Below are 24,341 nucleotides of genomic sequence, written 5' to 3'. Positions count from 1 at the left end.
CCTCGGAGAGCTCTACGTGCACCTCCTGATTTTTCAGACTATCCGTCCGTCCTTCATTTTACGGATACCCCTTGGCTGTGATTGGTCCGTATTAAGAACCGCTTGCGTCAGGGGCGGGGGCGGGGTTGCCGTGACCAACAAGACAAAAAACAGAATCCTTTGACTGCCATTGCTGTAAGTTTACAATTCATATTTCAGCTAAACAGTACATGTAAATCAGCATCTGAATTAAAATGTGACGAGAAATGGGCAGTGTAGTTGCTGAAAATGTGCTTATTTTATTGATGAAACGGCTAATTTGTAAATTTACTCCGACTTTTCGATAACCTAGCTAGCATCGCAGTGCAGCGCCACCTACTCTTCTGGCAGTGAATTGTTTTCAGCACCCACAGCCTCCGGAGTACTATAAATTCAACTAATCCGTCCGACTCCGTCCGTCCGTCTGTCCGTAACGGAGTCGGAGAAGTATAATTCGGCCTTTAGTATAGTGACGATGATGGAGAGAATCAAACAGTCCAGAGTGTGGTTACACTCAGGGGCGCCATATAGGGGGGAGGGGGGGGTTAGGACGATTCTAAAGGCCGATTTAAACTACTCCGTTTTCACGGACACAACGAACGCCCTCTCCGACGTGGAACACCCTCTCCGAGCCCTCTCCGAGCCCCTCGGAGAGCTCTACGTGCCCCTCCTGATTTTCCTGACTATCCGTCTGTCCGTCCGTCATTTTACGGATACCCCTTGGCTGTGATTGGTCTGTATTAAGAACCGCTTGCGTCAGGGGCGGGGTTGCCGTGACCAACAAGTCGAACAGAATCCTTTGACAGCCATTGCTGTAAGTTTTTACAATTAATATTTCAGCTAAACAGAACATGTAAATCAGCATCTGAATTAAAATGTGACGAGAAATGGGCAGTGTAGTTGCTGAAAAATTGCTTATTTTATCGATGAAACGGCTAATTTGTAAATTTTCTCAGACTTTTCGATAACCTAGCTAGCATCGCAGTGCAGCGCCACCTACTCTTCTGGCGATTAATTGTTTTCAGCACCCACAGCCTTCGGAGTACTATAAATTCAACCTAAATCAGGTTTTCAAAAAGGTCAGAGAAAAAAGAGAGAGTGGAAAGACAAAGGAGAGGTTTTCAATCTGTAACCCAGTTTTTCACCAAAAAAGGTCGGTATAGTAGTCTGTGGTATTAACCTGTTGGCTTAATGTCCATAGTGAATTAAGCTAGCTAGCTACAGACTAGTGTTATCCTACATTTCATCAAAATGTTAATCAGTACAGGGAAACGTTTAGCAAGATATTCATATTAAATCAATGTCCCGACTCCCTGCCCCTTTTAGCAGACTTAACAACAGATGAGTCAGCAGCACCCCAGTCTCCCCATAACTGTACCCCTCCCTGTCCCAGTGAAGAAGGTGAGCAAAATTGTGTTAACAACATGCCAGTTAGCATCATTCCAGGGAGTCTGTGGGGATTTCTCTGTCTCTCTTGCTATTTTTACCATAACAAAAAAGAAAAAGAAATATTTATTATTGACATAAATTCAAACTTATTATTTTCTCACATAATGATCATTTTGAAATAATAAACAATTAACTACTGTCTGTACTGGATGCTGGACAGTTGGAAACAGTGAGTAGCTTACCTCAGCCTGCATGTAAGTTACAGACAATATTAAAATAATTTAGTTGATACGTTCATTTAGATTGAATTATGGCCGTTAAATGACATCTATATATACAGACTTTATTATTCCCATCATGAAAGGCAATTTATTTGAGAAGCTTGCACACACACACATCAAAAAATCTATTGGATCTAATGTATGTAATCAAGTGGTGGTGATACAGAACTGTACGTAATTTGGGTCAATGTTCTGTAGTTTTAGTGTCATTTATTGGTATATGGCATATTTTTATATATACTGTATATGGGTGGTTGACGTGACGCTCCATTTTTGTGTTCATGGTGACAAATATATATATAAATATATATATTTCATTAATTAATATCTGTTTTTATATACAGTTTAATCTTCCAGAACTAATACATCTGTAATTAATGAGCATTATAATTTAAATATGTAAATATTTTGTTTTAAACATGACATTTGTCCACTAGCGTGTCTGGGGTAGCGTTGCTTATCTTAAAGAGGTTATTGATTGCAAAACCGATTTTACCTTGTCATAGTTGAATAACGACAGTTCGGTGGGTAAAATGGTCATACAGTGAACCTCAAAGTCCATTGACACCTCTTTCCTATCTAAATCTCACAACTTGAAACTGCAGCTGTAAAACGATCGGTTTTGAAAAAGCTGTATTTGTGACGTCACAAATATAGCATCACCTTTGTCACGCCCCAACATTTACTTACAGACCAGCCCTCTGGTGTTCTGGCCCAGGATCTCAGACACTAGTTTAGCTGCGCGTTGCTCTGTGTACTTCCACGGAAGTAACAAAGGAGAAAGATTTTAAAGTATATTGAAAATGGACCATTGTAAATGCAGTGTTCCAGGCTGTACTGGGAATGCTGACACATTTCATAATCTTCCCAAGGAACCAGACACTCGACGGGCATGGCTGACGTTTTTCTGAGAAGATCCCTGTGAAGTTCGACACTCATTTATTCATTTGCTCGAACCATTTCACCAAAGACAGTTTTGAATGAAAACCTTGGACAATTTAAAGAAGGATTTGCTAAGCCGCTGTTGCTGAAAAGAGGTCTTGTTCCAACCGTATGCTCATCACAAACGCAAGCTGTAAGTATGATTTTGTCGCCAACAGTTAGCCTATTGGCAATGCTAACGTCTCCTGTATCTAGCATAGGTAGAATGCTAAATCAGTTCAAAACACATCAACATACCTTACTTAGCAAATGACTCTAGCTAGACTAGCTGTAGTCGGCATTAAGGGGAAGCTTCCAAAAAAATAGCCAGCAAACGAATAGCAGTCTAGCCTTCTGCTAACGCCTGTCTAGATGATCTATTTGAAAGAACTGGAGAAAGGCAGGTGCTAGATACAGGATACGTTAGCATTGCTAAACTGTTACCGACAAAATCATACTACAGCTTGCGGTTGTGATGAACATAAGGTCGGAACGCGCCTCTTTTCAGCAACAGCTTCATAGCAAATCCTGCTTTACATTGTCCCAGATTTTCAAAACCGTCCTTGGTGAAATGGTTAGAGCAAATGTGTAATTGAGGGTCGAACTGCACAGGGATCTTCTACGCTATGGTATAGACAAACAGCAGCCATGCCCGTCGAGTCAATGTTAGCTAGACTCTAGCTCATCTGCTTTTTATTAACGCTGATTTGCAAGGAATGCAAGAACAGCTAGATAGCGAAAACACCTAGACTGTGGGCATATTAACTAGTTTAGCTTGCTAACGCAAGAGCATAGGTAGAATGTGTGATGATTTAGCCTAGTTTATTGGCAATGGGGCTACGCGTTATTTCATGTTCCTGACTGTGTTTCATTCGAATAAATAACCCGTGTTGTCATGTAAATCTACAATTCACGTTGCATGTTTGTCCAAATCTTTGTCAGGTTATTTTTTTATTTTTCAGCAAGATATCTAGCTAACTGAGGCTGAGTTGAATCACGATATAGTTTGGTTGCTAAACTGTAACAATTCCCACCTAAGTCGATCCCGTTTGCTTCGACAACAGAAGTGGAAACGAATAACGTTATCATTTCAAATGATATCTAGTCAATCTGTTGAAAACAGTGTTGTGTAGACACAATAGATTTATTTTCACGTTTTTATTTCAAGTCTCCACCTTCGATGTTTCCGTGAGTGCTGTTGGCCGTGTTGCGTTTTCTGCGCGCAGCTCATCTATATATTCATGAGCATACCATAAAACAGGGCTCTTCAATTAGTTTGCAGCTGGTTCTTGAAACTGAGCTGGTTCTTGAAACTGAGGCAAAGTCAGGAGGATATGAGTAATCACGGTAACAAATAAAGAAATTACAACAACATACTGAAGGAGTCAATATATTCTATTTTGTAAGTGCATATAACAACATATGCCCAAGAGGCCGTATAGGCCCAAGGATTCAAAAATCAAACCAGGTGAGCAATAACCAAGCCATATTAACAGACAATTGGAGAAAATGCAATTAACTAACAAAAATGGAAGACTAAGGGCGGTGGGGGCCCCTGGGCTTGGGTCATTTTCGGGCCCTACCAACTATACATGACTTTAAATAGAACAAAATGATACATACACAAGCTATATGTATTTAGAGCTGCACGATTCTGGATAAATTGAGAATAAAATAGAGATCATGATTCTGAACAAACAACTTAACAAAATAACATAATTTATGTTAATTGCTTAAATCTATTTAAAATGTTTAATTAATCTGAATTATATTAAAAAAAACTTGGTTTGAATGCATGATTCAACTACTCAAATACTTCACTTGTTTCATGGATGAATCAGCATTTTTGAACGAATATCTTGAATTAACGATTCAATGACTAAATGTTCCCCAATGACAAAACATTTTTTTAAAGTTATTATACCATGGTCTGGGTGAATACTCGATTCTGATTGGCTGCAGCCAATCAGCCAAGTAGTTCCAGCAAAACTGTTCACCGTTCTAAATTATTGATCTGGCTACATTGTATGAGCAAAGAACATCTTTCCTTGGTATGAGCCTTTACAAAGTGTCTGAAATAAGTAACAATAACATCAGGGAGCAGTCAAAACCTCAGTTTACAATTTTGAGAAACTTTACCAAGCTAACATGTAATTACAACAATGAGTGACTTCAATATTTCTTTTAACCTATTTGGAAAATGTTACTTTTCTGAATTTACTGTGTCAGTCTGTCACTTAACCGCTCATCTCACATCCCATTCAATTCACCTCGCTAGTCAACCTAGCTAGAGTTCAGACTGCGGCCAACATATACAAATCTTGATTTGATTTGGGGACAATGACATGGCTAGATTGCTGGCTAGTCTTGTTGTTAAACATACTGTCAAATTATAATGACTGTTTGGAGAATATGTCAACTTTGATGCGATCATCTCACATCCATTTGCTATTCAACCCGCTACACATGCTGCGGCCGTACTGTAGCCTAGCAGGCTACTAGCTAGTATATGGCCGATCCCTTGTTCGTGAAAACCTTGATATTGATTTGGGGACAATGACATGGCTTGTTAGCTAGCTAGTCTTCTTGTCAAACATATTTTCAAATTATATTTACGGTTTGTCAACCATACACAATGTTCTTGTCCATGAATCTTGCTAGCATAACTTAGCTTTATGGCTAATAGCTCAGTCCTCCGCTGCACGTAAACGGGCGGGCCCCCCTACAGGACGGGGCCCATGGGCTGGAGCCCAGTCAAGCCCAATGGTAAGTCCGGCCCTGAGTGATTTTTTATTGTTTTTTGTCATAGTCACGAACTGAATGAGGTTACCGGAGCACACTCCGGGGGCCACTCCAAAGCTGCTCGGGGGCCGTATTCGGCCCGCGGGCCGCCTATTGAAGAGCCCTGCCATAAAAGGAGAAAACCTAGCGTTTTTTCCCGGGACAATTTCACAGGAAGCACCAGGGGGCATAGAACAGCACCCGGGACATTTTCAGCCCAACCAATGTTACATACCCTATTCGGAGACCTTAAGGAACAGTGTGAAATACCCCCAAAAATCAGTCAATGACCCCTTTAAAACTACTGTAATTAAATGAAAAATACCAATATTTCTTTTCTGGTACTTGCCTATACCGATACCTATACATTTTTATGTGTGATGTGGCAGTTTTCCAACCACAACACAGTGAGACTAATGAATGTAGGACAGGTTATTTATTATTACTTGAATTAAAAAAGTATCACAAACTTAAAGCACACATTTCAGTGAGTGTCCAATAACCTTCAAAGGGTATAATTACCTGTAAGCAAGGCTGGTGGGATCAGCCAATAGGAGACCGAATACACTGGTCAGACTTTTATCAGTTAGAGTTATTAAATGACGGTTGGTCTTCTGCAGTAATACCGCACTAAGTTTTCTTTTGTTCGCAGTTAGCAATCTTTAATTTACTGAAATGCGGTGCGGTCATGATAAAAGTAAGTTGGTTGTTATTCTTAGTCCTCAAATTGACCTAAAAAACCTTTCTGGTTTTTGTAAAATTTATAAATAGTCTATGTAGTGGTTAGAGAATTGTGTATACTGCGCTGTGGAATGTTTAGTTTTCGACAGTGGTCGGATATTATTAATATAATAGCGTTGGTAATATATTATTTGTGGTACCTGTATTCTGTAATATGCTGTGTCGGGAGTGTGATAATTGTCTATGTTCTGTGTTGTTTTAGCAACATCACACTCACTCATTTAAGAAACGGAAAACTCAGCTAATTTCCTAGCAATAAATCTACAAAAGAAAGCCGTGTCCAAGAGTTGTGTTCTAACAGAAACCCCGGGAGCGAACACAACGCACCAACCATTTATATATGTTTAGTTATTTCATTTCTCACCTACATTACCATTGTCATATTTTTATTATTATTAATTTTTTACGTGAGGTATCGTTCTTTGGTATCGGGGTATTTTTACGAGTACATGATCCTGGTATCGGGCCCAATACCGATTCTGGTATCGGTGCATCCCTAGTAGTGTTAACTTAATGAAACTAAAGGTTATAAGTCTTAAGGTCCCCATTTAGAATAATTATGACACAATACATTTTGTCCGCAAAACTGGTGTCCACCTGGTGTGACACCATTCTGTAGATATAAAACAGGCATTAATTTAGGCATCCAATTACTGAGAGGGGCCCTTCTTTATCCAGAAAGTACAGTACACTGGAGCACATGGACTGCAAGGTGAGTTCTGTCTCAAATATTTTCATAATATTGCAATTTCCGTGCACTGTTGGAAATAGGATCCATTATGCAGTCCTTTGGTGTGACGTAATTTAAGTGTTGATCTGAAAATTGTCATCAATTTATATTGATTGACTATTGAAAATAATGTAAACCTTAACACTCCTAGTCAGGATTAAAGACTGTCTCTCATATAGCTAGGCCGAAAACTGGCCTTGATCTTGAAAACGTCCACTGGTGTGACAGCACTGTCCTATTAGTGTGACATGAAATCAGCGTTCCACTGGTGGAAATGGCTGTCACACCAGTGGATGTAGGCTCTATCAAGGGGTACAAAACCATCACTCTAACCCTGGAAAACTGGTTGAGCAGTTCATCAAAGAGTTGCAGGGTATTGCCATCCATCAATTCAACTGGCTTCACCAGGCCCAGAAATTCAGGCATCTTAAAGAAAATCTAAAAGATAACAAAATGGTTTGGCATGTGGACTTTTAAGACTGCAAACTGAACACGGAAATTCAGTCCTTTCATTTTGAAGGAAACCGGCAGCAGGCATCCATCCCAGTGTTTCCCACAGATTAGAAAGCAATTTGTGGCGTGCTGTGTGGGCCCACCTCAAACCAGTGGTACAGGAAATTATAGCAAACTCTGGCCACAAGATTGACACGCTTCAGGTGTTGAGTGATGGCCCTGTCACCCAATACAGAAACAAGGCAAACTGTTACCTTTTGAGCAGTGTACCCTACACATGGAGGCTGAAGCGGAGGGAGTCAGGTGGCTGAGCGGTTAGAGACTCGGGCTAGTAACCAGAAGGTCGCTGGTTCGATTCCCGGCCATGCCACATGACGTTGTGTCCTTGGGCAAGGCACTTCACCCTACTTGCCTCGGGGGAATGTCCCTGTACTTACTGTAAGTCGCTCTGGATAAGAGCGTCTGCTAAATGACTAAAATGTAAATGTGAAGCGAATCACCTGGAATTACTCAGAGAGCCCATGGGAAAGGTGCACCCGATGGAGTTGGGGGATCAGTGAAACGCATGGCAGACAACTATGTCCATGGGGGGCAAGACATACAAAGCCCTAAGGACCTCTATGAGTTCCTAGCCCGAAAAGAGGTCCCAAACATAAAATTCAATTGGATCGATGAGGCAGATATCCAGGTGTTCGACGAGATGTTGCCATTGTCTGTCCCGAAAGTACCTGGCATCTTAAACATGCACCAAATACTTTCCTTCTCTGCAGGCTCTTCTATAGGGCTCTCAGCTGTTTCTGCCGCTACCAAGAGATGTGTGACTGCTTCTCTTGAAGTTCAAGTCTTTTATTGTCAGATGCACAGAACAACACAGGGTCAGACTGGACACTGAAATTCTTAGGAGCAGACAACGCAAAGTAACCTGTCATAACATAACATATAAGTACACAGAACATAGATTACATCTATGATAAGCAAAAATATAGTAAACCTCCTAATATACAATAATATACAATATTCAATACAGTATACTAAACCTCTAAATACAAATAATAACCTATACTAACCTTATAAACCTATACTAACCTAGGACAAGTGAAGTACAATAGTTCAATATCGCTGATAGTGCAACCATTAGCTGAAATAACCTATACTAACCGTATAAACCTATGCTAACCTAAGACAAGTGAAGTTCAATAGTGCAATATTGCTGATAGTGCAACCAGTAGCTGAAAGTGACAGTGTGTAAAGTCTTCTCTCCAAGCAAGATGAGGCCAGACAATCGGTCAAAAGATTCAGTCCCAGTAGTAGAGAGGAAAAGGAGGAAGAGCTTCACGAAGAGTACACTGTAGGGAAATTCGTCATTGTCCGCTATAACAAGAAGCCATTTGTTGGCCAGATCACACAACTAAAACACATTGAGGTCAATTGCATGGTGCAAATTGGTGGGAAAAACATATTCAAGTAATGCGAGCCCCACCAGCGTGCAGCCCAGCTCACCAAATATGACTGTCTGCTGTTCAATGAGGTGTAAAAGGATGTGGATGAGTCCTTAAACACTCTAAAACACTACTACTTTTTATTTAATTTGTATTTCATGGTGTACTCTATTGTACAGCACAGTTCATTAAGAAAATAATCGATTTACTATGAATTCTTTTTAAGAACCACAGGATGTTTTGCTGTTTTATTAATGGGTTTAATGAATTTTACCCAAACAGTAGTTTAAATTCCATTTATGGTTTTGAAAAGTGACAAGCAGGCCCTATGGCTATTCAAAAAATTATTTTAGTTGATTTGTAATAAAAATGTGACTGAATTACATTACATTACATTTAGTCGTTTAGCAGACGCTCTTATCCAGAGCGACTTACAGTAAGTACAGGGACATTCTCCCCGAGGCAAGTAGGGTGAAGTGCCTTGCCCAAGGACACCACGTCATTTTGCACGGCAGGGAATCGAACCAACAACCTTCTGATTAATAGCCCGACTCCTTAACCGCTCAGCCATCTGACCCCCACAGAGAACAATAGTTTAAACTTTTTAGTTTAGTTTTTAGTTTTAAATTTTTTAATGAATTTGAACAATAAATAATAAATGTGACTGTACAAAACAGGGGTATACCGGTACTTTTTGTTGTCCAATGGTGTGATGGAATGTCCTGTGGTGTGACAAACTGAATTATAAGTGGAAAAGGCATTTTAATGCACAAATTCATATAAAAAGTGTTGAATAGTATAATGATGATATCATCACTATGCACATATAAGGATGGAATGAAGCTTCATTAGGTTTTATACTAATTATAATGAATATAATCCAGACGTTTGGGTAAAGTCCCTATGTGTACATCTTATAGTAGGATAATAACATGATTGTGAATTTGTATTGGTTACTTTTGATGTGAGAATATAATTATGACAAATTGATAAGGATTGTGCATATTTGTCTTATCTGTCACACAATCTCTGAATTAAATATTAACATAAAAAATGTTGTCACACTGGTGGACAATATTTGGGACTGCCACACAAAAAAGCTCATAAAATGCTTAATAAATAAGGAATTAGAAAAGGGACACATTCAGTTTTGACTTATTCACATATTAAGCAATATAATTGGGTGTGCTCAAGCCTTCGGCGAGAGCACAACCTTTGTTCTCTCACATATATATTATTATTCTTTTTGCCCCCCTAAAACTCAGTCAATATTTGGCATACATAGACAACCTAACGTCAGTGTGTCCAATCCCGACCGGTTTTTAGCTAACATTCTGATAAAATGCCACTTCAAATATTGATAAAAATTATCGTATCTCCTGTCTGGCCCCCCCAGTGGTGGAATCAACTCCCCACCTCCATCAGAGACACTGACTGTCTCTCCACCTTCAAGAAAAGGCTCAAGACGCACTTGTTCCGGGAGTACAACGGTACTTAGGAACGGTTCGCTTGACCCGATGTTAGTTTCCTCAAGGATCACAATGACTCTTGCTTAGAGACTTGTTGCTCTTGTGGTTAGTGGTAACTGATTTAAATTTTTGTTCTCGCTGTGATATATTGTTTATTACTGTTGCTTGCTTTTTTCCACAGGTACACTTGCACTTATAGCTGTTCATGTTGTTTAATTGTAACTTGTTTAACTACATGCTCTTATGGTTCTTCCCTTTGGCACTTACTTTGGTTGTTCACAATGTGTGCTTCATATTTTGGCTACTCGCGATGTTTTTTGGCTATCTTGTTGTTATGATCAGTGACCTATGCACTTTGTAAAGCTCTCTCTTGGAAGTCGCTTTGGATAAAAGCGTCTGCTAAATGAATAAATGTAAATGTATCACGTTTTCAGCTGATTTACTGATTTCACGTTAAGCTTTAACTTCTTACCTTTCGAGCTAAATATTGTTAAAAAAATTAGAGTTAGCTTAGCCTTTACTAGAGCCGGTAAAAAGACGCTGGCCCCGGTAAATTAGCCGTGCGCTACCCTTGTCCAAACCCGACCGCACTTCTATCCTCGTAGTAAAAACTCGCTCGCTGCTGCTGTTTTTACGGGGATATTAACTTGATCCAAGGTCACCAAAATGACCATCAATGCTGTCAACATATCCGGGGACGTAGTTATGTCCTCCACAATAAGATATCACGCTTCAACATCTCCAAACTATGCGATAAATTCTCAATTTGACTGTATACCACCACCTGCTGGATGTTTTGTTGAACTCTTCTCAAAGTTTGCTAGCCCCCATCCCTTCCTCCCCTCGACTACAGATCACGTCACACATGATCGTGTATTTTCATTGGCTAGACAAAGTAGTGTTAAGCTAGCGTTGAAATACACTCATATGCTAACCCATATAGTAGCAGTACGATGACAACACAGACACACTTGTCAGAGTAAAGATCGTCGCCCAAGCGTCGCCCGAGTGTCGCCGAGTGGTCTTTCGGCCAAAGTAACTTTCCTATATTATTTAGACATGTTAACGTCCATATATGTTCATGACATACGTATATGGACGTAGATTGACATATATATGGACGTAGATTGACATATATTTGACACATAGATTGTTTGGTATGCCTAAAATAATACTACTTACACTTTGCTGGAGATCGCAAAAGAAAATGCTGGCAAAAAGACCGGAAACTGAGTGTCCAAACCCCGTTCGGGTTTGGACAATAGGAGTTTACGGCGGTTGGGATTGGACACAGTGACGTTAGGTGTCAAAAGTTTCGTCTTGGTAGTGATTGAGTTGCTTCTATTGGGATTTACGTTCCGTTGCATGGTTTAGGCTCAAGTTAAGTTTTTGTGGCGAAAAGTGAAGCTAACGGTGGCTAATTTGCTAGCCACAGTCACTGACGTTACTAACGTCACTAACGTCACTACGTCACTAACGTCACGAAAACACGCGTGACTACCTGTAGCAGAACATTCGTTTCGCATCTGTTAACTTGGGGGATAGCTAGGCTAACTAAAGCTTTACTGCAAGGCAGCTGCAGAAACGCCACAAGCAAAGAGGCCAGGGTGATAACTATTTACTTATTTTACTTTGTGATGTGAAACACAATTGTAAAATGTAACGTACAATATTAGCTGATATTATTAAGGAAGTAGGCCCACATCTACTTTCGGAAACGGTAGTCTACTATTTCACTGAGGCATTAGCATGACATTAACCTCTGTTACCCGGGCAACACATACTACAGTGGTCTATGATGCATCTGTTTTCAATCATTAAAATAAACGTTCCTCACAAATACATTTTCGTTGTAGGATTTATTATGACATTACATTACAAGTAAACGATTTGTTGGTGAAATTATCATTACCTGTGGTTTCAAACCAGTGTTGCTCACTGCAACGCTGTAGCCTACGCGAAACACACTACAAAAACATCTACACAGCTGTTTAGGAAGTCAAACGGCGACAGAACATGTTTGGCACTCCCCTTACTTAAATCAAAAGTCTTTCCCCTTACTTAAATCAAAAGTGAAACTTTCTGACTACTAACCTGAACTTCATTGCCACAGCCTAAACTTTGTCAATCTGTTCATGAAAATAATTAATTTCAGCCTAAACCGTACAACGGAACGTTAAATCGAATTCAACCAACGCAACCGCTACCAAGACGAACACAGCAGTAGTCTAGTACTGTATGTAGTAGTAGAATTTACCGGGGCAGCTTCTCCACACAGGGCTATATCGCATTTTGCGTTGTTACTGACAATGATCGCTACCAGTGAGCTTGTTATGAATGAGCGATTTTCCACTAAATAAATGTCAAGCTTTACGTTTTTGGGGGCATATTTTCAGTTAGCAGATGGTACTGTTTGAATCGCGATTCTATCTTCTGCCGGTAACGTCGTAGAATAATCTTCAAAGGGGGTTCTTTATTAATGAATGAATGCAATATGAGTAGGCTAAATGCCAGAAAATATCACGAGAAGGGAAAACTTAAAAGGACGTTTAAGTCATAGAGATTAGGTCCATTTTTACACCGGACTGCCAAATGTATTCGTTTTGATTCAGCTATGAGGCTGCCTCTTGCAGGGGAAATGAGAAGACATCATATTTCATTCTACACTTCACTCGTATTTTGAGTTGTAAATGAGCAGCAAAAAAAAGATGCTATTAAATCTATGTAATCTTTATAAATAATAAGTAGGCCCTATGCATTTATACAGACCCCTGTGCAACCGACGCAAGCAAGCACACCCTACAATTTCCCCAGAAATTGTACCCTCTCTAGTTATATGTCATTTGACATACATTTTAGAAATATATTTTTTTCCACTTTGGATTTGAGTTCACGTCAACCACCCATATATCACAGTATATATGTATATATCACATGCATTGTGTACATCCTACAGAGACAGGGCCTTCTCAGGTAGAGCTAGAAGGAGGTAGAAGTGTGGAAGCACAGGAAGAAGGGAAAGAAAGTTACAGTGATGATGAGGATGAGAGATGCATGGTGGAAGAAGACAGAAGTCATAAAAAGGACGTTGACCCAGGTTTGTGGCCAGCAGATTTGACTGTCAGGGACAGGGAGGCTTTTGTGAGGGCACTGGCCAGCAGAGATTATGAGGATGTACACATGCAGACTTGCATGTACAAATCACCAGCAGTAAATATTGTGCTAGTACTAGTATTGAACTACAAGAAGAAAGAAAGCTTTTTATGGGACTGTTAGGTCCTAGATTTGTAGTAACAACAGCTGCGCAGAGGGGGCCCAATCAGATTTTTATGTCATGGGGCCCAAAATTCCTGGCGGCGCCCCTGGTTACACTTCACTAGGATAGATACAGAAAACTTGCTGTCACAAGTGCAACAAACAATTTGCGTGCAAGAGCTGTATACCACTATACCAATGTTCAATTGAAAATTAATTTGAAATCAGGGCTCTCAAGTTTCATCAAAAGTTTGGCACGAGATTACCATACATGTAAACGCATATAAAACCATGGAGCAATGTGTATTCTGTTCTCAATTTGTTTTGTTTTTATGAAAAAACAACACAAAGTACCGATAAGAATACTGTTAAGGTATCGGATTGACAAGTGGTATCGATAACAGTACAGTAAACCTTAACGATAGCCATCCCTAGGCCTAAGTGCAAAGCAATGTGCCACATGACACCATAGAACTGTACAGGTGTCTCAGCTGATTCTGACTGGTTAGCCTCCACCCAGCAAAAAAACCTGGTTGGAGGCCTACAAAATAATATCAACTGTAGAAGTACCTTGATAACGGAGCTGTTACCCTAGATATCACATCACGCTTGGAACCTGAAAGGTGTCATCTTGGTCTTGTGGTGAATACTAGTGGATGACCGTGGTTCTGTCCCCTGGGCCTCATGTATAAAAGATTGCGCAGCTTTCATACCAGAAGATGGCATACGGACAAAATTTGAAAAGTACCTACGCACAGAAATATTCACATGCCAGGTCCTGCGCACCTTTCCTTTATAAATCACAATCAACGTGAGATTGACCGCACGTGAACGAACCACTGACCCCGCCTTGCCTCCTCCCATAAATGAATATGCAGATGGCCTATAAATGCGCTCCTGAGGTCATTTCTTTGTCTGAATTAAAATGTCTACACGCAAAAAAGAACAATTTCACAGACTGAGATCAAGGTTTTAACAACAGAGGTGTAGGCGAGAAAATTTGTCCTGTTTGGCGGCCTGTCATCAGGTATTAGCAACAAAAATCTACAACAAAAAAAGTCTGCAGAGTGGAAAACTGTCACTATTTGCGCAGTTTCTTGTTTTTAACCTGTAGCACTTTGAGATTTAGCTAAATATAAAGTGCATTACAAATAAAAGTATTATTATAGGGCCTTAGATGCTGTGGGGGAGAACCGGACCATGGCAGAAATAAAAAAGAAATGGTCCGATGTAAAACTCGAAATTAAGAAACGAGTGGTGGTGTATCTTAACAGCATGGCAGCTGTAGGGTTAGCGTGACATGCATTTCCTAAGTGATTTTATTGTTCATTTGACACCCTCAAGTTTAACAGAAGTTGTGGTGGCGGATTAAACAGTAGCCTATATATATAGCATTTCCCGTTTGGGTTTAGGCATTTAGATTTAATCATCCACATTAATGATCAAACTTTTATTTGTATGTTTTTTGAATAGTCAACGTCATAGACGTATGACAGTAACTGAAGTGGGAACTTTATTTTGTAATGTTTGGTGAGTTTCCGCACTTTTCAGTTAGAATTCGCCAAGTTACAGAGCCAGACAATACTTTGCGGACGGTCCGCACATTCTCACGTCTGCTCAAAAGTTTCTGTGACGGCCCGCACATTCTCACGTCAAGTTAATTTTTATACATCACACCGTGTGCGTGAAAACCAGCGTACGCAAGCTTTTCGTGCATACGCAACGTTATACATGAGGCCCCTGATCACAGCATACACTGTAGCATATCAGATGAGGCCAGTTACCAGAATACTGTCTATCTTATCTATGTTCAGTCGCCTGTGTGTTTGAGTGATAAGCCGTTGTCTGTCCACCAGGTTTTATCGAGGTAGGAGCCACCATGAAGCAAACAAGCCGAGGTTTAATTAAATGGCGGAGGGTGCTGCCGAGTCAGTCCTTGCCACAGACCCCAGTAGGAAGCATTATTGTAAGCCGATTTCCACTTCTGATGCTGTGTGACAAAAATTGTTTTTTGTTTTGTTAAGAGAATTAAGCATCTGTTCCTTCCCTTGTGGTTTTAGCATGTGTAATGTCCTCCCAATCTGGAGTGTTCGGGGCTGTATGCTCGACCGACATGCCCAGATTAATGAGATTAGGAGGCGCTGGAGAGATGACAGGTGATTGTTTCCTATTGGAGATTTGATTTGCCTCTCGTCATGCTGCACCTGAAACCAAATTAGCTTAATCTGTCTGTTTGTCTGTCTCGTCTGCCTGCCTGCCCGCCTCCCTGCCTGCCTGCCAGCCGACCTGCCTGTCTGTGTATCTGTCTGTCTATCTGTTTGTTTGCCTGTCTGTCTGTGTATCTGTCTGCCTGTCTGCTCCTCTGTCTGTCACCTAGCCTGCAGAAGTGTCTGTGCCCAGATCAGATAAGCGCTGCTCATGCTGGGCCTCCATCACTGTACCAGCTCTTTGGTTACAGGAAGGAAGAGACAGAGGGAGTAACGGTGGAAGTAAGGGACAGATGGAGGACAGGAGAGGGAATGTAATGAAGGAAGGAAGGAATTACAAGCATCTTAATTGCAGAACAGAAAAAGAGAAAAGCAGTGTGAAGCCAGGCTGCAGGACTGTCGTTGTGTCGGGGGTGTTCAGGTGGCAGATGGAGCCCTGACCGACCTGACTCCAACTCTCTCATGCTGGTGTGCACGTCTCTAATTTGACCAGAACCACAGAGATCACAATTGATCTCTCTTTATATTCCAGATGGTAAAGGTGATTGAGTGATCCCAGTGAAGTCCTTTCCCAGTGTACAGAAAGCAGACAGGAGACCAGTGAGACCAAACACCAGAGAGGATACCCCACTGCACCCTAGGAATGACCTCATCTCAACATCTAGACACTAATATACTATAAACGACCTCACCTCAACCCCTAGAAACTAATATACTATAAACGACCTCACTCCAACCCCTAGAAACCAATATACTTGGAACTACCTCACCTCAACCCCTAGAAACTAATATACTATAAACTACCTCACACCAACCCCTAGAAACCAATATACTTGGAACTACCTCAACCCGAAACAAACTACCTCACCTCAACCCCTAGACACTAATATGCTAGTAACTGTTGCACTACAATCCCAAGTAACTACTACAACTCAACCCTAGTAACTAATATAATACACCCCCAATAACAATTACACAACAACCCCCAGTAACTAATATCCTACACCCCCTAGTAATAATTACACCACAACCCCAAGTTATTAATATACTACAACCCCTAGTAACTAATAGTGTTGTACAGTATACCAAAATTTAGGTAGGCCTACTTTTCGATATTTGTTTTGTAAAAAATGCTTCAGTATTAGAATTTCACAATGTTCGGTACTTGTAGGACAAACGAGACTAAGCGATTCTTAAGCCTACTGAGGGACTACTTTGCCGACAGAGCCGACTCTGAAGGCAAACCCACAGACATTACAAAGCTTATTTGTAAAAAAGAGCTATAAAACTGTGTCGTGCAAGGGAGGAAATACTTTTAAACTCGCCAAGCACCTCAGTGACAGACACCAAGACCTAGACACCAAGACCTACACGCTGAGCACCAAAAACGACACAGATTAGTGAATAAGATAGCTGGCTAGCCAGCTGATAGGATGGTGAAATACACGCATGTCAGGCCTACCCTACCGTGAATAGCATGACAAGCAAGCATATTAGAAAAACAACATATATTAAGCTACATTTATTTAGGGGTTTAATTGTTGTGCTTTTTAAATATGCTGTAAAGCAAATTTCATGATTTGCTTTTCAGTAAATTATATACGTGTGAAATGAGTTCCTGAAAGCATGTGTAAAATACGAAAACTTTGTCGCACTGAAATGTGGAGTTAAACCGTTGAACAGTTTCTCTCCCGTTTTCAGCTCAGGTTTTGTATAGGCGGGGCTAAAACCCGACCTATTTATGTCACAGCGACCTATCTACGTCAGATCCCAGACGGTTGCATTCTGTTACTCAGCTGGTACGATGCAAAGACAAAGTAATTAACACATAAAACACTCAGAGACTTGCAGGTAGGTCTGTTCTGATATCTGCAATTGATTTAGCTAGTATTACTGTTGTTGCTAAATTCAATTAATTCGAGGGGGCGGAGCTCCTTCAGGACACGCCCCCCAGTCTCAAGCAGAGAAGATTGCTGATTTTCTCACGATTTCAAAGCCTAATTTAACATACAACACATTCTTCTGTGGTGTGATGAACTTAAAATTAATTTTCAATTCCACTTTACAGCATCTTTAAAACAGTCAATAGCTAAATAGCATTGCACATGTCAAGGTGGCTCTATTGTCAGACAGGACGACCGATTAAAAAAGACACTCCCATCGTAAATTTAGCGAGCGTTGCAATTGAAAAACTAGAGAGGGTACAATTTCTGGGGAAATTGTGAGGTGGGCTTTGCGTCCGTTGCAGATGGGTGCATTTTTTGCATGCATTTTCTCAACTGAGTTTCCTGATTGATTAGGGCCCTGACCTGTGACACCATACCTCAAATATTGTGATTTCAACATTCAAATAACATCCATGCTAAACCTATAGTCAAAGTTCTGAGGACTAGACATTGTCATAGCAGGGAAGAAAACGCTCTGGAGTTTAAGTGTCCCACATTACCCAATGTCCCAAGTTTCCCGAATTCATCCTATGCATACTTATTTATGAAGACTACATAGATTAAAAGGTTTACATTTGTTGCTGTTCATTTACACGTCAAAATAATAATAGTGAAGTGTATAATGAAACAGTGCTCCTCTCATTTCCCTGTGATTCTTCTCATACCCTGCAAGAGGGGATGGTGATAGTCTATGTGCCAGCCTCACATAGTTGAAACAGTATGAAAACAAAGAAATTGGGCAATCCTGTGTAAAAAATAGTCCTAACCTATGTGACTTAAACTTCCCCTGAAGTTTTTCCATTCTAGTGATATTTTTAAGCATTTACTCATATTGCATTCATTCATTAAGAAACCCACTTTGAAACAATCTGATTCTAACAACGTTTTCACTGGCAGTATCTCAGCTGGAATCCCTATTCCAACATTACCATCTGCAAACTGAAAATATGCCTCCAAAAACACAAATCAGCTTGAAATGTATTTTTGGAGAAGTGGCTAATATAACAAGTTTACTTGAAGCAATACGTGACAGTAACATCCCTGGTCTGAAGACTCGGTGCTCATGTTACCGGCTATCCATGTTGTAAGTGGGAAAAAGCGCATTCAACTTTGTCAGCTTCTCTTATACTCCCTCTATATCAGCCTCTCTCATTCCTGGTCATTGATCCTGGTCCCTGGGTCTACTGTGAAAAATTATCCAAAGACTCATACCCGAACACACAGTCTGCAGATAAACGAATCATTGATCCGAAGACTCGGTTGGCAGAAGAACGAAACATTGCTCCGAAGACACGGTCGGGAGGTGAACGATTCGTTCCTTCTTTCGGGTACCAGTCTTTGGATCATTTTTCACGTGACCTGCATAGGCTCACAAGAGGAAACAGAAAGGATTTGTTTACCTCATTCACTTTCACGTGACTAGGTTTAGTAATATGTGAATGATATTCGTTCACAAGTAATAATTAAAGGTTTTGTTATTTTAACTTCTTTGTACTTTACTTACAGTTCAGTGCAGTGTAATTGTTTGAAGGGAAAATTTAATGCTAGGTTGAAAATAAATGACCATTTCAAATCATACAAACTGTCATGATGCATTATTTTGATGCAGGAATTTTTCTTTTAAAATAGTATTTGCTGGTTTACATGCACTAACATATACATGAGAATATAATAAATGTTTGCAGTGGACGTATTTAGGCCAGGGAATTGTCTGTAAAATGTTGAGCAGTAACTAATATACAACTACTAATAAACAAAACTGAACCCTCAAAACTAATATACTAGTAAATGCAACACTACTACACCACTAGTAGGCTAACTAATCTACTAGTAACTATTAGGATGTGATATGATATATTGAGATGGATGGTAATTGATCAGCTCATCGCAAATTGACTAATTTAAACCCTTTTCCATCAGTGTGGTCCATTGTCAGTGTGGTTCTTTGGAGACATATTATTTTCTGACTGTAGTAGTTAGATGAGTGTAGCTCCAAGCTAGGATGTGAGTCTCTCGCTCCAAGTTAATTAGAGATGTGTTGAGGAAGCATTGGGACTTCATGGACAGCCAGTGAGGTGGCTGCTCTGGCCTGGGCTAAAGCCAAGGGGCTTCATATTTATGGTTTGTGATGCTGGCTAGATTGAATGTTAACAACAAAAAGCTACAACAAGCAGCTTTCTAAGAGGAACAGCCTCTCAGGAATGGCCTTGTGCTCTCCAGTGCCCAGCCAGAGCAACAACAAACTGATTTATATCGTAAACAATAATTGTTTCGTCTTTTAGCGCATTGACTGTTGATAGATTCATGGACCTCTTCAGACCGCGACTCGGCTTGAAATATTTATCTCTTCCTCTATTTAGTTCTCACTCCCTCTTTTTCACTCTCCCCCTCCACCCAGCTCTCTTTACACACACACACACACACACACACACACACACACACACACACACACACACACACACACACACACACACACACACACACACACACACACACCCACACCACCTACACCTCTAGCCTATTAGAGGGGTGATAAAGGTAGATCAATCCCCCCCCACAGCAGCGGGTTCTACTTCCTGCCTCTAGCACAACAGAGGATGTACAAGCACAACAGAGGATGTACTTCCTACGGCAGCTGAAGAAATTCAACCTGCCAAAGACAATGATGGTGCACTTCTACACAGCCATCATTGAGTCCATCCTCACCTCTTCCATCACCATCTGGTACGCTGCTGCCACTGCCAAGGACAAGAGCAGACTGCAGCGTATCATCCACACTGCTGAGAAGGTGATCGGCTGCAATCTGCCTACCCTCGAGGACCTGCACACCTCGAGGACCCTGAGGCGTGCGAGGAAGATCGTGGCCGACCCCTCCCACCCTGGTCACTCCCTGCTCCAGCTACTCCCCTCTGGCAGAAGGCTGCGGTCCATCAGGACCAAAACCTCACGCCATAAGAACAGTTTCTTTCCATCTGCTACTGGCCTCTTCAACAAGGCCAAGGACTCCCATTGACATTCATTCACTTATTTAACTATTATAAGTCCATCTAATGGCAATTCAGTATGCATAAGCCACTTTATCTCAGTATCCGATTGCACTATGTTGACCATTCACGCTGCTCATTCTATTCTTATTTTTATATATATTTTATTTTATATTTAAATTGTTGTATTCTTAGATTGTTTAGTTCTTAGAAATAGTTAAACTTTTGTACTTTTACTTAATTTAAGATCTGTATATGTTTAGTGTTTTGCACCTCCCTGCCACAGTAAATTCCGTGTTTGTATAACATACATGGTGAATAAGCCTGATTATGATAGGGAAGAGTAATGGAGCTGACTAAAATCAGGAAATGGTCAATCCTTGGTCAGAAACGTGTCCAATCACACTGTCATGAAGGCAGGTTAGGGTGCCATTGACATTGGGGTGGGTGGTGTTTTGGGGTGGTGGTATGAGCATGTGAGCTGTGAAGGGCTTGTGAGGCAGAGGAGCAACCAGTTGTATATACAGCACTATACAGTAGTATTGGATGTCTGGGTACCTATGCTGTAGCTAGCAGCATACTCTACTGTAGGCCATACTGCTCTGGGTTGCAATTACTCTAAACCTGACCTTCCTCTCCTCCTCCTCACTTCCCAGGTCAACCAGGACAACGTGGTAAAGGTTGGCCACAAGCAGGTGGTCAATATGATCAGACATGGGGGAAACCACCTGATCATCAAAGTGGTGACGGTCAGCAGGAATCTGGACCCAGACGACACGGCCAGAAAGAAAGGTAAGCCTCTCTTTAATCCATCTCACTCTGCTTTCATCACTCTCTTTTACTCCTCTCTCATCTCTCTTTTTCACCCCTTTCTCACCCCTATTCCTCTACTCTCTCTCGTCCCTCTCTCACTCCTCTCTTCTCATTCTCTCACTCCTCTCTAATCTCTCTGTCACTCCTCTTTCTACTCTCTTATCCTTCACTCTCTCTTATCTAATCCCTTTCTCACCTCTCTCTTATGGTCCTGTATCTTATGTCACCAGTGGCGGCTTCTAGTCCTTCAAAGAGGGGAAGCTAATTTTCGGCCTACATCATAAAAATTTTACATTTATTTGGCTAGTTCATTGGCTACCCCTACGACACTAGCCTAGCCTACTGTATGAATTAATGAATGAACGAACAATCTAACAAAATGATATTAAACTCGAAGGAGGAAATGTGGGAATGAAGTTAAACTGAAACAGGGAATGTGGTGTATAATTGTATTCAGAATCAGAATTGGTGTTTATTCGCCATGAAAGTTTGCACAGTCAAGGAATTTACTTTGGCAGGAGAGCCTCCCTAGGCAGCCATTTTCGGCGCCAACTAGAAAGTTACAGCATAACATGAGGAGAGAGGAGGAGACAAAAAGGCAACCCCCAGACAATGCTCCTGGAGGAGTACAGTGTGGGAACAGGCAAAAACCTCAGCACATAAGCCCAACAACATTTACAAAAACACGTGACTTGCAACGGGGAGTGGGGGGGTAGACAAGCAGCATCTGGACCTGCAGCCATGATAGGCGCTGGACATAGACCCGCCAGCCACCCTGGGGAAACAAGCAGGCGAAGGCGTTGGATGGGGGTGGGGGGTGGTGATATCTGTAGTAGGTGAAAGTTAATGTGTGAGTAGGTCTGGGTTGGTGCCCTCGACCTAGGCCACAATCAGTCCGATTATCCCTATGCAGATTGTGTTGGCAAGGAGACATACTTGGTCATGACCCGGGAAGAGACCAAACCACAGATGTCAGTGGGGGGGGGGGGGGGGGGGGAAGAGCAAGATAGTCTTGCTTCAGCGCTCTCCAGGGGAGTTGTTTTCCAGCAACGGCCTTGGCCAAGGCTTGTGCTGGTTATTAAATGTATGATGAAAATTGGCTAGCAATTTTGCCAAGCAAATTCCAAGGAATAGGTTGCAGCAGTTTGTCTTTCGTCAGCAACTTTTTATAGTACAAAATTGCTGTCAATCAAAAGGAGATGGAGTCTTTCGACAGACCCTCCAATCATCACGCAGAAGCCCGGAGTCCAGGCCAGCCCACTCCTCCATTCACCCCCAGAGACGCCGAGCATCCGTGGACGGGACATAATTGCAGCATTTATCCAATGACCGTATAGGGAAATGCACTATGACGCTACGGGAATGTATGAGAAGGAAATCCGTCAGTCGACCTGCTAAATGTAGCTGATTCTGAACAAACTTGTCTTCGAGATGGACGTGTTGTAACGCATTCAAAATGTTAACACAATAGTAAATATTTGACCATTTATTTTTTGACATTTTAGGGGGAGCCGAGCCTCCCTTGCAGTTTTAAAGAAATCGCCACTGTATGTCACCCCTTTCATCTTACATATCTCTCTCTCATACCTGTCTGCCTGAAGAGGTCTGTTTGATCAGTATCTGATAGATGAGGATGACCTCTAATCTCTGACTTTATCAGTAGCCAGTGGCGGCTGATGAAAATGATTCTATGTGGGGCTGTGAAATATTCAGTCAATTCAGTAACCATCCTAATACAATTGAACACAAACTGCAGGATACAAGTGCTGTGTGAAATAGTAATTATTCAGTCCCCCCAGGATTTCGCGGGCCTTTTTTGTGATAGTTGTGGGCTAAAATTCCTGATTTCGAGGGAGCTTTTCAAAAAAGTTGCGATAAAAGTTGCTGTGTTTTTTAGGTGTTTGTTGCGATGAAATTGCGGGAGCAAGTAAAAGTTGCGATAAAAAGTTGCGAAATTCCCTCTGTTATTTTAATTGAGTTATTGGTTGAAAATTAAGTATTTAACAAACATTCATCAAAGAATAAAACCATTGAGAAATGGTCCCCTAAATAACCTTACCAACATGCCAATTTTCATCATATACCATTTTTAATCCTTATCCAACCAGGACGCAGGATTCGCATGCATTGAAGGGTGGAATCTCCCTTTTTTTTACAAAAAAGATTGAAATCTCTATCTGTCTGCAATACCGCTCTCTGCCTCTACGCAACTCGGCGCTCTCACGCTTGCCAGGCATAGACAGTAGAAGAAAGCACACGCAGCAATTGACTGGTTGGGCAACCCTGGATACAGGACTGTTAACGGTGTGTTTTGTGCCTGGAAGTCTCTAGAAATCTGGCACCTTATTGAACGAAATTAAAAAGAGTGAAAGAGTTCACAGACACCAGAATGAATGCGTTCACAGTATCGTTCATCAGGCAGTAATACAATACGTTCAGTTCACGTTCACCAAAATGATCAACGAGTTCATGAACTTTCGTTCAATGAACACGTTCAGGCGCAACACTGGATTTAACCCCTACTGGAGAGAGTTGTGGGAGACGACGATGATTGGTCAAAGTTGCGGGAAAATTGCGGTGATTGGCTAAAATTGCAACGTCGCTCTGAATTCGCGGGGAATCGTTGAATTCGCGTGAATTGGTGCGATCGCAACATCGCGAATTCCTGGAGGGTCTGATTATTTAATGAATGCACACAGCTATAGGCAAATGTCCACATTTGTGGACAATGAATATTATCATTACACTCAGAGTGTGAATTATACAATGACAATCGGGGGGGTCAACTTCTTCTCCAGGGCGTGTATCGACCCCCCCGACCCGTTGTTTTTTTTAGCTCTTTTGGGGGGGGGGTGGGGGGGGGGGTCCAAGTCTTAATTAGGGGGGTCAGACCCCCCCAAACCCCCCCCCCCCC

At 41.3% G+C, this 24,341-nt stretch overlaps 1 protein-coding gene across 1 annotated transcript in view; it reads left to right on the top strand.

Moving 5' to 3' along the window:
- shank2b (SH3 and multiple ankyrin repeat domains 2b) overlaps positions 1 to 24,341 on the top strand; it is a 167,484-nt gene that overhangs the window by 130,799 nt on the left and 12,344 nt on the right. The window contains exon 16 of the mRNA XM_067234428.1: positions 21,271 to 21,406. Coding sequence (XP_067090529.1) covers positions 21,271 to 21,406 — 136 coding nt within the window. The remainder of the gene's footprint in view (positions 1 to 21,270; positions 21,407 to 24,341) is intronic.

Source organism: Osmerus mordax, chromosome 4 (assembly GCF_038355195.1).
Source record: "Osmerus mordax isolate fOsmMor3 chromosome 4, fOsmMor3.pri, whole genome shotgun sequence".
In the NCBI taxonomy this organism is placed as follows: domain Eukaryota; kingdom Metazoa; phylum Chordata; class Actinopteri; order Osmeriformes; family Osmeridae; genus Osmerus; species Osmerus mordax.
The sequence above is the reverse complement of the archived record's forward strand: the minus strand, read 5'-3'. Positions and strand labels throughout refer to the sequence as shown.